This window comes from Artibeus jamaicensis, unplaced genomic scaffold (genome assembly GCF_021234435.1).
Source record: "Artibeus jamaicensis isolate MK-2021 breed Jamaican fruit bat unplaced genomic scaffold, CSHL_Jam_final contig_414, whole genome shotgun sequence".
Lineage (NCBI taxonomy): Eukaryota > Metazoa > Chordata > Mammalia > Chiroptera > Phyllostomidae > Artibeus > Artibeus jamaicensis.
This window is the reverse complement of record NW_026521822.1, coordinates 6578818-6593937: the sequence shown is the minus strand read 5'-3', so window position 1 is coordinate 6593937 and position 15120 is coordinate 6578818. Positions and strand designations below refer to the sequence as shown.

Here is a 15120-nt window from a genome sequence, read left to right as displayed (position 1 = left end):
TCTGTCTCAATTTGCTTGATTACTCTAGTATTGGCTATATATTTTCAACAGTTATACATTTTCAAGTCTTTTTATGATGCAAAGCTTTTAAATTAGAAACCAGAAAATGTTCTCACATTGCATTAGACAAACAATTTTCTTTGTAGGTCAAACAGACTTATTAGATTCATCTACCTACATTTTCTCTAACACCAGCAAGAAAAAATACATAAATAAAAGGAAGAAGATAATACAAAACAGAGGATAACTTCTTCCTGAGGAGGCTGTGTGTATGTGTGTGTAATATATCTGTATTCACACACATATGTGATAAATATATATAAAATAAAATGCTCAATTTTTGTACTTATACTGAGATAACAATATTAGTATTGTAATAGAAACTTGCTTGAGCTTTAAAAAAATTTCAGAAGACAATAAAGAAAATATATTGCACAATAATTGAGAGATGAGTATATTAAAAATTATATGTTGGTATTCTAAGAGTAGGAAAATTTGAAGCTGATCTGTCCTAAAAATACTATTGAAATTTTCAAAGATACTATGTGACTACAAAAAATGAAACCAAGAAAGTTAGGTTCAGACATACTAAGTTTTGTAAATGACTGTCAGTAAGGACAACTTGAACTTAACACTTTCTTGGAGATCAGTAGCCAGCTAAGGGTGTAATTGGATACCAAGGATGTGAAAATTGCATATATTAAAAGAAGAGTTGCTTTTTCATGTACTCACTTGCAACAATGCGTCTTCCATCGGCTAGAATCATTTCTCCATTTTCTACTAGAGTTTTTAAAATACAGGTGACATTTGTTGGGGCCTTGTCTGCCTCATCTACTACCAGAACATGACCCAACTTTACCGCTTTAACCTTTGAAGACAGAATATTAACCAAACAAAAATAAAAGCAAACATTTTAAATTTCATCATTCGGGGCTTTGGATTTACAATAGCTAATTATATTTAAGTTATACATACACTATCATGAAGAAAGCCTGTAGCAGAGCTCTCCACAAAAAGCGAACCTCTCACAGTTACTAAAGTGCTAACTCTGCAGTAATTACTTTGTTTCCCTTTAGCGGTATAATTACTCCTATGTTGGTGAAGTCTACAACATATTACATACCAGAGTAGGGAGATTTAAAATACACATAACAAACAGAGAAATTACAGTGCCATGGGGGTTAAGTGAGACATTACAATAACTAGTGGATTTCAGAACATTGCTTTTGTTATAGTTCTAAGAGTGTACATTTTTTTACAAATCAGAACGAATTGTGAAGAGAGGGGTATTCAAACAAAGGGTATCAATGGTCAAACTCAAGAAACCCTGAAGCATTTCAAAGGAGAGTGAATATGAATAGTCTCCTTCTAGAGGTAAAATGTAAGAAAAGAGAGGAGGGTCTGAAATAGCAGATCAGGTCTCTACTACTAAAAAATAAGTACTTTCCTCATTAAATAATGGAATAGGGCTACAGACATATGAGTTCAGACATGATAAGATGGAGTTTGGAGCTATACTTTAGGACATTTAACCTGGCAGCAACATGTAGAATCAACTAAAGGGCGATTACCATAACAATTTTGTTAAAAAAATGGTCTGGGGACCTGATTTTAGGGGACAAAGCAGAGTAAAAACGGAAATAAAAAAAGCATTAGATTGATCTGAAGAGTTTCTCAGCAGTATAATCTACAGTCTTGGCACCTGATAAGAGGGGAAGAGGAGAAAGAAAAAATAAGAAAAAGTCCTAGGTCTTAGGTGACAGAGTGAATGGCAACATTATGAAAAGAAAGGTAAAAACTAGGAAAACTCTAAAACATTTTTAGAGAATGGACTGGAAGACATACTCAATGAATTTAAATGTAAACCCAAGTATTATATTTTTAAATAGTAAGAAATATCCCATGACATAAGATGGACCAAATTATAAACCTTTCTGGTTACATAGTTTGGCAAATAATTGTAAGGAAATACAGATGGAGAAATAAGTGATTCTCTCTACCACACACATTTTATTCCATTTTTTAAAAAATTTATTTTTAGAAAGAAGAGAAGGGAGTGAGGAGAGGAAGAGAAACATCATTGATGTGGGAGAAACATCAATTGATTGCCTCTCATATGAGCCCCACCTGAGGGGACAAACCCACAGCCTAGGCATGTGCCCTGACTGGGTATTGAACTTGGTGACCTTTTGTTTTTTTGGGACAATGCCCAACCAACTGAGCCATGCCAGTCAGGGCTATTATTGCATATTCTTTAAAAAACTAATAAAGACTTTCCCTTTAATTTTAGGGTAAAATAAACTGAATTTAAAAAGTAACGAACCCATGAAACTTTACCCCCAACGTCTACCTTCATTTCTCTGCTCAGGGAAAGTCAGGCCCAACCTGGGAGAAGTCAGGAAGGAATTCCTAAAGACTCCAATCATGAGGGTCTGCCACAGGGGTTCTCGGGATGGCGTATTCACACCAGTGCTACCGAGGAGTTATCTGCACAGAAGGCTAGGCCAGGTGGGCCAAGATTTCTCTTGAGCTTTATGTGAGAAGCTGGGGAGCTGATCTTCTCAGTTGCTCCAAACATTGGGTTAATATTTTACTTATTAAAATCATTTTTAAAAACACCTCAGAAGCATTATCTAACTTCAAACTCTGTACATTTGAAAAAGAAAAAGAAAACCCTTCTATATCTGTTTTAAATTCTAGAATGGAAAAGAAACCATTAGAGGATTTCAATCATTCCCTAAATCTCTCACTCTGGAGAGAGAACAGAGTAAGAAACAAAGTTATTTTCCCCAAATAATTTGCAATTAAATATCCAGTCCCCAAATAACATACAAATGAATGCTTTCCAGTTAAGACTGAAATATATTGGAATCTATAGTAGATTACACACTTTTCACCCACAAAGACTGAACTACAATTATCATTAAAAAAAAAACAGTTGAGAACATTCATAAAATTGGATTACTAACCAAAGGTGAGTCTTCATACACAATAAGTCCATCTTTAACAGAAGGCTGAAGAGTGAGGGTTTGTACCGTGGTGTCCCTAAAGTTAAACCAACATATTTTATAGTCAATCAGGAAACAAAGTGACATTGATCATGAATAAAAATACAACAGCACTTCTTTTTCATCATCATTCTGTTTCTCCCAAGATGAATTTTAAAAAGCAATAAAATTCCATTCAGCAACAGTATTTTGTAGATGTAAATATAAATTACAAGGACTTGGGAATTAATCCGGATTTACAGATTATCCAAGTTCTTCTTCCTTTTCTTCCACATAAGAAGACAGGATCACTTCTTTCCCTTGTGATCATTTAATTCCTCAAAATCACCTTCTGAGGGTGAAGAGGAAAATTTAAAGTATATATGTGATATATACATTATAGTATTTTGAAGTAATTTTGATGGCATGTTTGGTGATGACTGTCATGTTGCATGCTAATTAAAGCAAGTCTATGAACTGCACATTCTGGCCCTGGCCCAATCTGCCCCCTCAGGTGCACTCCCAGGTAGACAGCATTTCACTAGGTGAAAGCCAGATTATTTTACCTGATTCTAAGCACCATGGATTCCATTTTCTTTGCTTAAATCTACCTGCTATTATTTATCTGACCCCACCCCTCTTTGAGAGTATGATATTCAAAAGTATTAATAGTAAGTTTTCTGGATGCTATGTGCTCCTCACATGATGAAATATGTTCATTCCACCCATGAATATTCCTGTTAGCAATGTCTGTTCATGCACTGTAAGTGATCGGTAGGTCCAGCCATTTTTAAGAGAATCAATTTTATATCTTCAGCTTTTACATATGCTCTATCTTAAAAAAAACCTTATGGCCATCTTAATCATATCATACAAAGAATTAAGTTGCTTTTAAATTTCAGTAGCTCCTTTCTTTATAAGAGTTCAAATTGTTTTTTTTTAAACTACCCTACCACTTATTCCAAGTAAAATATAAAATTATGACTGTTGTTTTGAGTACCTACAATGTGTAAGACACTGTTTGGAATAGGAACTTCAGACTTTAGCACTATAATATACTTCTGAAACTTCTACCCAAAGTCCAAATTCAACTATAATTTATTAAAATTATAAAACATGTATGTATTAGAAAAAATGCTACATGAAAATCACAAACAAAGCAAACTTCAGATATAAGTCAAATCTTTTTTTAATCAAAATCAGTACATTGCTTTGAGAGGCAACAGTGCAGTGGGGGAAAGAGGACTTTGGAGTCAGACCAATCAGGATTTAAATTCTAGTCCTTGCCAATTATTAGCCACTTGATCTTGGGTAAGTAATAAAACTTACCCAGGAGGCTCACTGACAGAATACTTGGAGAGTATCTAGCACAGTATATGGCAGATAGAGGGTGTACTTATATGTAGGCTTTAACTACTTCTTGTTATTGTTACTGCTGCTCTTATGACTGAAAGTTACTTGCCTATCGAACTTTTACTTTATTTTCAAGTTTTCAGCACAGACAGTATTTACAGGAACTCCTCTCCTTGACCCTTTTTAAGTCAGGTAAGGTGGCACTGCTGTCTGTTGCCCCTGAACCCTGGACCTCCCCCTATTTTGGCCCTTAACAGACTATGCTACAATTGCTGTTTTTTAAAAGATTTATATATTTTTAGAGAGAGGGGAAGGGAATGAGAAAGAAAGCAAAAGAAACATTAATGAGGGAGAGAAATATCAATCAGTTGCCTCTTGTACACACCCTGTCCAGGAACTGAACCGGCAACCCAGGCATGTGCCCTGACAGGGAACCTTTTGTTTGCAGGATGATGCCCAACCAACTAAGTCACATTGGCCAGGCTGTAGTTGCTTATTTTAATATCTACCTTTCTATAGAGACTGTAAGATTTAAGAGTGTAAACCATACATGCCTTGTTCTACCTTGTCCCTTCACCCTTTCCTAATGGATATGTGCCTCACAGGATAAAGTCAGTAAATATTTATTAAATAAATGATAAATGCAATGAACAAAAATGCTAAAAGTTGAAAAATCAATCATAGCTTATCATGCAACATACAGTATATGAACTTCCAAATTCACTGGATCATGAACTCTTTTTTTAAATAGAGAATCTGGAACTACAGAACCCACTTTTTTAAGTGTTGAGTTTGATTGAGGCTGATTTTCTTGAAGGTAAGAAATCTTTCTTACTCATTTATAACTATATATTAGAGAGTACGGTCATGTGTTGAGAAGCACATTTAGGGTTCACTAGTCAAGGGACTGAGGGGAAGAATTTTTATGTCCATCATGGTCTCAGGCTGAGGTGGGTTTCACTTATTGTAGCAGGTAATTTCCACATCAGAGTCCTCACTTACCATTGCGTGGTCCAGTATGCTAACAATACAACTACTGACATTTAAAATTTCTAGAATATCTGCCCTACTTGCATGTACCTTGAAAGGCTTCTCCTTCTAACTTGACCAAGTAGTAATTGATTTCTTTAGTGAACTCCCTGGCAGTCCAGCATACTGCCATCACTGACCTCTGTCCCAATCCCATGATCCAGGCTCTTCTGGACTTGGTGCTATTCCCAAGATCAACTGCTTCCTATGGCCCAGCACTACACTTTACAAGGAAACTAGAATTATTCTTTAATCTCCATTAAAATTCAAATAAAATGTATCTAAAATAAAGCCTTAGAGGATTAAAGGGAAGTGAAAATATATTGTGACAATTTATTGGAGCTTATCAACTTTTTAGAATGAATAAAATGTTTCACATGCAACACAATAATATATAGTCATATATTCATTTTCTGTGTACCTTAGAAAATACTTTATGCTATCTTTTGCTAAAAATTAATTTTTAGAGTTTTAAAATATCTAGAACAGGATTTAATTAATCTTATTTTTTTAAAGTAATTTTTATTGTTATTCTATTACAGTTGTCCTGATTTTTCCTCCCTACCCTCCTTTGCCCATCACCGTCCCCCCACCCCCCCAATCCCACAGTCAGTTCCCATACTGTTGTACTTAAATTCGTTGTTAATATTCTGGCAATACAGAGGAGGGTAGTTGAAGAAGAAAAAATTATGTGTTCACACAGATTTTTATAGCAACACAGTGAATTTCTCACTTCTGCTGTCACATATTTAATGGGCAACAGTATGACACTTTCCAGCACCAAAACAGAAAAAGTAACTCTTGTATCGCTGTTGGAAGAAAGGAAATTAAGGTATTTTAATAATTATAGTGTTTCGTAGCAGATTAAGAATAGGAAATTCAAGCTGAATTCCAACTTTAAAAAAGCAAAGAAAAGTGCTCTATAACACTTGAATCCTGATAGCATAAAACTTGTCAAATTAGATTTCTGAAAAGACTTCTATGCCAGAAATTAAAACCATATGTTTGTGTGAACCCGCACAAATCAGAGGATAAATACAAATGAGAATTTATAAGATAAAAGTGATTTTTTGTTGTGTTCTTGTGATTGATCCTTTTGCTTTGTACATGAAACGAGAAGCAAAGGCTAGTATAATACATAAAAATTAATTTTAAGAAGTAGGTTGGCTTATATTTCAGTAAGTTTCCATGATTACATAAGAATATAAAAACAATATAATGTCTTATGCATAGTACCTAATACAGAAGGGAAATTGTTTCCTGAAACCCTATAACATTATAGATTCTACCTTAGTAAGAGACAAGGTGACCACTGCTGTCCCAGGCAGCACGTGAACTGATTGTGTCTTTAAGACCAATTCTTTTTCACAGCATTTGATTAAAATATTTCTCTGTATTTTATAAACATTGTGGATCAAAAGAAATTAATTCTCTACAAAAATAAGCAATAACCCTAGGAGACTATTTTATTTGTTACAATTTCAATTCCACTATAATTTGTTCCTCTCAAGAACAGCTTTGAAATATAAACTTACAAAAGTTCAAATAGAGTCAACAATTTCAACACTACTAGGAAAAGTTAAAACACATCTAGTCACATATCTTCAGTCTAAGGTTTAATGAAGAGATGGTTTCCTAGTACATAACAGTTCCAGAATGCTTGATGAAGTAATTAGAATATTCTCCTAATTGCTGACATTTATGTTAGAACTTCTCACTGTCTTACAAACTACAGCTATCAACTAAGACCTGTGTTAATAAAGAGGCTACTCTTTAAGAAATTAAGGAATATGGTGCTAAACTGTAATCTTTAAATCTGTGATTTTACAGTTTTTTTAATTGGAGTAATTAATGTTTCAATTGTAATTTAAAATGTTTCCAGAAGCAATAAATAAGATGACATAAGGACTCATGGTTTCTGTTTGGTTGGTTGGATTTTTTGGTGGAAATAAAGAAAGAAAATTGGCTTCTAGAGAACAAGCACAATCTGTCCTGGCATGTTGTTTGTAAAGGTACATTAAGCTAATATCCTCTAATATATTGAGGAGCAAAAGATCTCAGAATAGTAGTGTTTATTTTGAGGACAATATTTTAGCTGTATTTAATTGGTTTATGGTTAGCTTTATTTTAGAAAAACAATGTTAAACATAGAGTGAAGGAAGAAATACACAGAGTTTCAAAGAGCTGACAAGAATCTTCTCTAACTTCACAGTTTATTAAAAATAAATACGGCTATACCCAGAGTCCGCTCATTAATATAAGCCAAACATGAGAAAGATACGATATGGCTTATAGGAAGTACTTTACAAATTTAAGAATTAACTGATGTTTATAAACACTGTGGGCTTTCTACTGACAGCAGCACACCACCTTCCTACCCTTGCCTGTAAAAGGCAATTTGATTTCACCATGTTGGGAAAGAAACTTTCCGAGGCCCTCAAGTAGAAACAGTCGTTATTGTAAGCAGTGTTACAATCCAATACAAAAAAAGAAAGAAAGACAAAATAAGCTATAATTACTGCAGTGATCATTAAAAAGCAGCAGTGGCCTGATTCTGAATCCTTCTAGGTTGGTCAATCACTTAACCTCTTGAAGCCCGAGATTACTCATTGCTACATAGGGAATTAAAATAGAACACGTGAGGGAATATAATAGAGTAAAAGGTAAGGAAGATAAAAGTAGAAAGAGAAATAGTATTATAATATGTGCTTTGAATGCTTTGAGGAAAAAGTCCTTTTAATAAGAAATGTAAAATATAATCTTTTCCAACTGACTAAAAGGACTCCACCTCTTAAAACAGTTGTTTTGGAGGACAAATAGCTTATATAGTAGTCAATCACTCATCACTCCTATGTCAAGATACAAAAAATCCTAACAAACCACAAAAGGAAGGAAGACATTAGGGGGATAATATTTGTGAAAGGAAGTCTACTGTGATGCAACACTCTGCTCTTCAGAAGTAGGTCCTTGCTGGGAAGCGCAGGTAAAAAATAGCCACAGCAGAACAATTGCTTAATTTTCAAAATCTGCTTTCCCTTCTACCACATCTCCTGGCACTATACTGACGCTATTTTAAAAAATCCTCCAGTGTTCAAAACCATGTGATAGTCAAGTCTTTTGACAAACTTTGAAAGTTTTGTAAGCAGTCTAGTATTTAAAAAGAAAACAAATGGTATATTAAAAATTGGATCTATTATCTTTACATTTATAGCCTGGTAAGTTTTAGGAATTCAAAAATTACTTAAGTTTTGGTAGAAATTTCATTTATCCTTTTCCAGACAAAAAAGAAAAACAGTGTACAGATTCTTTGGTTTCCTTTTTCCACACCAATAAAAAAATATTTTTTCTATTCAGTCTTTTAAAAAGAAATAAAGAATGAAATGCAGATTGAAATAAAAAAATGATTGAGTGTGCAAAGATGCACACACAGAGGAAATCAGAATGTGAGACTGGTGAGTAATGTGCCCACTAGATAAATCTCCATCAGAAAATATAGTATCATATGTGTGTGGGTATGTGTGTGTACACACAACTCACCAGTTAGTTAATAACATAAAAATGCTACAGAGTCAAAACTTAATAAGTGCCCACTTTTATAATATCAGGACATTCCAGAATCATTCGTTCAACAAATATTTATTGAACACCTACTAATGGGCACTTTTTAGATGTTTAAGTATCTGTGAACAAAACAGGTAAAAATTTCCTCCTTTGTGAGCTTAGAACAGCAACTTTCAACCAGTGTGGTTCAAGAAGTGCCCTGGTGCGCCGCAAGAATCTTTAAAACATGCAATTCTTGATTATTTATTAAAAAATGACAACAGGCAATGCAATGATGGCCATTTGGTATGAATGAATCAAAATTAGACCTTTTTTTTCAGATTGGCAAAAATAAAATTTTTGGTGTGTGCAGAATAATTAGTTTATGTGTGCCATGAAATGAAAAAGGTTGAAAATCTCTGGCTTAGACTCATGTTATATTCAAGAGGTCTTACAAATTGTACCATACTAATAATAATGTGTCACCTTTGGTACAGGATTAATTAGATCTTGCCTATGATTAAATATAAAGATATTTTACCACAGGCTATCTTTATCAATAAAGATATTGGTAAAGATATTTTGGTATTTCTTACCAAGGAAATAAAGTTAATATAAGTGTTTTTGATCGCCAACACTAATGATGAACAGGTCTGCTGCTACTTAAGTCCACAAGAAGAGGCATCTGCATGGAGCTGGTTAGGCATGCCTTTTTAATGTTTTCCATGTAGTACTTACTGCTTAAAAATTACTATGCAATTTGCATGTTGTCTATCTTATAATAATATTTGGTATTTGATAATCCACGAATTATTTTATTTTTATTTTTGGTTATTAATCAACTGGGGAAAAAACCCCAATGCTCTAGTTTTAAATTTATCACACCTTAACCACTTGAGCCAAACAGACAATAATGGTACATAAATAAGCATTATATTTGGAGAATTTCTAACTTAGAGAAAATCTATGTTTAAGGTTTCTGTAATTTACCTACTTTACATTTTTGTAGATTTTCTTAAAGGAAAACACTACTGCATCATAAGAAAAATAATATATATTACCTTTAGCAGCAGAAATGGAAGAGCACCTTTCAACACCAGCCTATTTTCCAGTGTAATTTTAATGGCAGAGGAGAAAGAACAAATAAATACCATGGAGGAAGTAGAGGAACAGGGACTGAAGCAGCCTTCTAAGTACATTTCTCTGTCATCTTTGTTTTATCTTAAAATTTGGTGGAAATATTGAACATTATTCCATAACATGGAAACCCAGCTGTTTCCATACAAAAATGTTTAAGTCACAGCTAGGAAACAGCAACAAGGACCTGTTGTCCTGACCTAACACTTCTAGAAACTGGACTGAGCTGAAGACAGCACACTGCATGGCAAGTTCAGCATCTGGTGGCCTTTCTCCTCTGGTATCTATCACATTTCTTGAACCCAAAATTAAATAAATGAGTGGTTTGGCAATTGTTCTTTTCCCTGCTTTCTGAACTATGTCAGGAGAATCACTGTGGAGAGCCACCAGAATGATGCTGAAAGGCTCGAAGTACAGCATGTTCAGCTCCATGTTGGTGGGTGCTCCAACAACTGCATCTGTTAAAGATGGAAAATAGCTACGTCATCTTGGAACTGAAAAGTTCTCTAATCTCTTGGGCAATTGCTTCTACTCTTTCTATTGTGTCATTTGAGTTTAGGCACTATTGCTATTTATTTAAGGTTATTCAGAAAATCTCCAAAACTACAACAAAAAGAAAAAATTACTTAATACACAGATGAAGCTTAAACAAAAGGCATGATTATAGAAGCAAATGAAAGAAAATAGGCTACTGTCTGTCAGTGCTACTCAAATGTCAACCTTACAGAGAAGCCATCCTGGCCAACCTATTAAAAATCTTAAACCCTATGCCTGCTCCCTTTCCTGCTTTATTTTTTTCCATGGCATTTGACATTAACTGACATACTACATATTCTACCGCTCTGTCTCTGACTTTTATCTAGAATATAGAATATAAACATGAAGGCTGGGGGCTTTAGCTCTTATGTTCCTGATGTAATCTTATAAAAGTGACCACCATATAATATTGGGTTGGCCAAAAAGTTCGTATAGTTTTTATTCTGTAAAATAAAAAACCACATTTTTAATTTTCACCAATAACTTCATTAATTTAGATATTTTGAGTGTGTTGGCACTCACATTGTGTTGGTTCAACATTGCTTGTTCTCAATTAATGTCTCAATTTGATCACTATGAATTTCAACTGGTCTACCCCATGGAGCATTGTCCAGTAAAAGATCTCCACTTTGTAAACCACTTCTGACACATTCAATCAGTCTCAACACCTTCTCCATATACTGCACAAATCTTTTTTTGCATTTCAGTAGTATTTTACCTTTCTTGAAATAATAAAGCATAATATGCCAAAAATGTTGCATTTTTTCTTCCATCTTCAACATTAAAATGGCTACACAAAAATTTACTGATTTTGATAAGCTTTTTTAATGCACCCTGATATGACAGCTGTCACAATACAATCGAAAAAATTTTTGCAAAATGTTATATCAAAAAACTCAGGAAATGGCAAGGGTTTTAGAAGCTCTTGTGTCAGGAATAAAGACAAAGGCCAAATATATATATATATATATATGTGTGTATGTGTGTGTGTGTGTGTGTATTTTAAGTTTTTTTTAATTTATCTTTAGAGGGTAAGGAAAGAAGAAAGGGAGAGAAACATCAATGTACGGTTGCCTCCCATGTGTCCCCTGCTGGGAACTGGCTCACAACCCAGGCATGTGCCCCAACTGGGAATCAAACTACAATCCCTCAGTTCACAGGCCCACACTCAATCCATTGAGCCACACCAGCCAGGTCCAAATATATATTTTTATTATACTGTAATAGCACAAAGTAACACACATTATTTTCAGCCACAATATTTTAACAGTTAAAATAGTTATAAACATTTGATTTAAAAATGTTCTCTCCAGAGATTTTTTTAAAGGAATTATTTTCTCCCTTATGGCTAAAGCATAGCCTTTACCTTGAAGGATTAAATTAAAAATTTGTTTTTAATTTTTAAAATATCTGTTATATGGCATCTCTCTGGTAGCCATTCAACACAGAGAGGAATCAACAAATTGTAAACTCTTAACTTTGTAAAAGACAAATGTGTAGGTTTGACAGATCTTTTAAATACAATAGGACTCTAATTGAGACTAGTTATAAGAGTTTATGGTCAGTTCCTATCTTACTATAAAATATTGCAATAATTCTGGCTTTACTTTAAGTGTCTTGTTTATATGCTATATCAAACTGGAGACAACCTGTAGCACTTTGTTCAAGACTACTTTCTACTTCTTCATGGCAATGCTTTGTTTTGAATCCTTAAGTATTAGTAACAGCATTAAAAAATACAGCAGCAGAATTTTTATTGGTGAAAATGATAATTATATACAACTTCCACTGAGTGTTGGTAAAAAAAGTCACATTCAGAATGTGCATCTGTGTGCACATGTGTATAATGTAAGACACCTTTGCTATTACAGATTGGAAAGCCTGTTGTGCTCCGCCCCTCCCTGCTGACCCCTGCTTATTCAGTTTCACCTAGCTGCAGGTTCAGCTCTGCTCAGTTCCTGGTTTCTTCTTCTAATCAGGGACTGACACAGCTGACTTTGGTCGAGCTCAAAGAGGTAATAAAGCTCCTACTTGGGGATTTATGACAAATATAGCTCCATATATTTCTACCTCTTCTCCCTTCACTTCCTGATTATCACACAGTAACCCTGGTAACACTATTCTTTCTGGGTGAGACACTAGGTAGGCCTGGTACCTTCTGTGGTGGTTAGAGTCCTATTCAAAACTACCACTAGTTCAAGTTCTCCCTCTAGTCACTGCAGTCTGTAATCATTTATGGACCCACCCCACACTGGGTCAGTTCATGCACTAGGTCTACAGAATGCACAAAGCTGTTAAAAGGCCATAAAACTTGTGGCTGTTAAAAGGCCATAAAAGGCCATAAAACCTTGCTGCAAATTACATGACAATTATGAAGATAATCATAGCTGCCAAACATAATGTTTCTGAGTTCTGTTTCCCAACTGGTCTCCCCTTTACTTCCTGTCACATTAACCTTTAAAATTTTTTATATCACATCATTTCCATTATAGCATTGATATTTTTCTGTTTAGTGAATTATTTGTTTATTGCATACTTCCTCATTACTATTAGAAAGAAAGCTCCCAATTACAATGACCCTCTCTTGTTCATCATTGTTTTTCTCAAGGCCCAGACAGTGCTAGGACTGCTCAGTAGGAACTCATTAAAGCTGTGTCGTAGTAGTGCTGTTGGTGCCCCACCCTGATCTCCTTTACCAAAAAATGCACCCATCCCCCAGCTACTGCAGTGCTGACTTCTGGAAGCTCACAGCTATACCATTCTCTAGAAAATTGTCCTCAACCAATGGGAACTACAGAACCTAGAAATGCCAGGAACATCAAAGGATCACTCTTACCACTCTCCTAGGGGGCAGCCTTTAACCAATGACTTAATAGTATAGGAGCAAAAAAGCTATTATTGTTGCTTCCAGGTAGGATAACTGGGTAGTGCCAGTCACACTCCACAGCTCCCTGAGCAGAGGCTAAGGTTAAGCTTCAACTAAAACCACCTCTTTTCCATAGGCTTATCCTGACTCCTTTACTTCCCTATAAGTTTCACCTAAAAGCTCTCCCTCTAAAGTCACTTATGCAAACATTTCCATTTCTGGCTCTGTTTTTAGAGTACCCAACCTTAAATTTAGAAACAATTCTTAGACTTTTTAGCAATGTTCTTAATTTTTCTTGCACCAGACATTACAGCTATATTTCAGTTTACAGAAATTACTTAGCAGAGCTATGAACTGGGCAACCCCATTACGACACAAATCAACCTCCTGAATGTACACACCTCATGCCATCCCCTTCTGCTCATGGTGTCACTGTTGCTAACACCTGAGGGGTCTGGCTACAGCATTATCTGTATCACTTATAAAGAACAGAACTTTATAAAGCTGAACTTTTTTTTTAGATTTCAATAAATAAAAAGATTGTTGGGAAGTATATGGTGCTGGCCCAGGATACATCTCTCTATCCGCTTACCTAAGGATTCTGTAAGAAACAGTGTAGTTATTGCGGGGGTTGGGGCATGGTGGTAGAAGAGGGTATGGGGGAATAAATTATGATTAAAAAAACCCCAAACCTACAGCTGATGCTGACCAGAGACGACAGGGGAGGAGAGCAGGTTGGAGTGCTTGAGACATGACGTGATGCATATCAACTTAACCTGACACTGCAACAACTGTAAGGTGGATTTCATTTTTATTTTCATTACAACTGAGGACTAAGTGTTTTTAAATCCTTCTCTCTTTCGAAATATCACTGATTTTATAGTGGAAGTCAGCGTGAAATGATAATTTTCTTAACAAAAATTTGCTTTACATGTTTAAAAATACCAAAAAGGCTGAAAGGTTAGAAACTACATTGATAATAGTGACTGATGTGAAAAAGGGGAAAAAGATCGGAGGTGGTGGGTACAGGGAACTTCAGCAATCATTATATGAAGTGTTTTATTTCTGCAAAAATGAGTGTAATCGAATTTGAAAAAATACTAATAGCTGTTAAATCCAAGTAATTAAATTTGACGTGTTATTTATTTTTATTTACTTTTTTGAATTTCTGAAGTATTTCTCAACTAAAAAATACAGAAACATAACAAAACTGAGGGAAAAAATACACGTTGCATCAGGGGTTCTTAAGCTTGTTTAACTTGTGATTTAAGAAATAAAAATTAAAAATCCCAGAGGATCTTCCTTGTCTCTAGGCTTCTCTTCTAAAACCGCCTGGAGCATGCTACAGGTTGGTAACCCAAATTTCAGGAGTCTACCTGCAGGTCTGACTCATCAACCTTTTCACCCACATCTACCTGGTGGGTGCACTGAGAAAACTGAAGCAGTGTTAGCCTGAGAGGAACATCATGGAAAAGACCACAGGAAATACTTTGGTTTATGTTTTTATGAGTTAATTGGGTGATAGAACAGAAAACAGAACTATTAAATTTAGTGATAACACAACAGAATATGTGTGATTAATCTGGAGAAGTGGTCAAGAAAACAGAAAATGAAATTTAATAAGGCTATTACTCTTAAAAAATGGAAAAATATGGACTAACTGGCCAAAGG

General features: G+C 34.8%; 1 protein-coding gene across 3 annotated transcripts in view; it reads right to left on the bottom strand.

The window, feature by feature from the left end:
- The window catches only part of VWA8 (von Willebrand factor A domain containing 8), a 459390-nt gene that overhangs the window by 210815 nt on the left and 233455 nt on the right, over window positions 1-15120 (bottom strand). For all 3 annotated transcript variants that reach the window (XM_053665428.1, XM_053665429.1, XM_053665427.1), the window contains 2 exons: window positions 2970-3045; window positions 733-868 (listed from right to left, as the gene is read on the bottom strand). In XM_053665428.1, the coding sequence (XP_053521403.1) occupies window positions 733-868; window positions 2970-3045 (212 nt within the window). The remainder of the gene's footprint in view (window positions 1-732; window positions 869-2969; window positions 3046-15120) is intronic.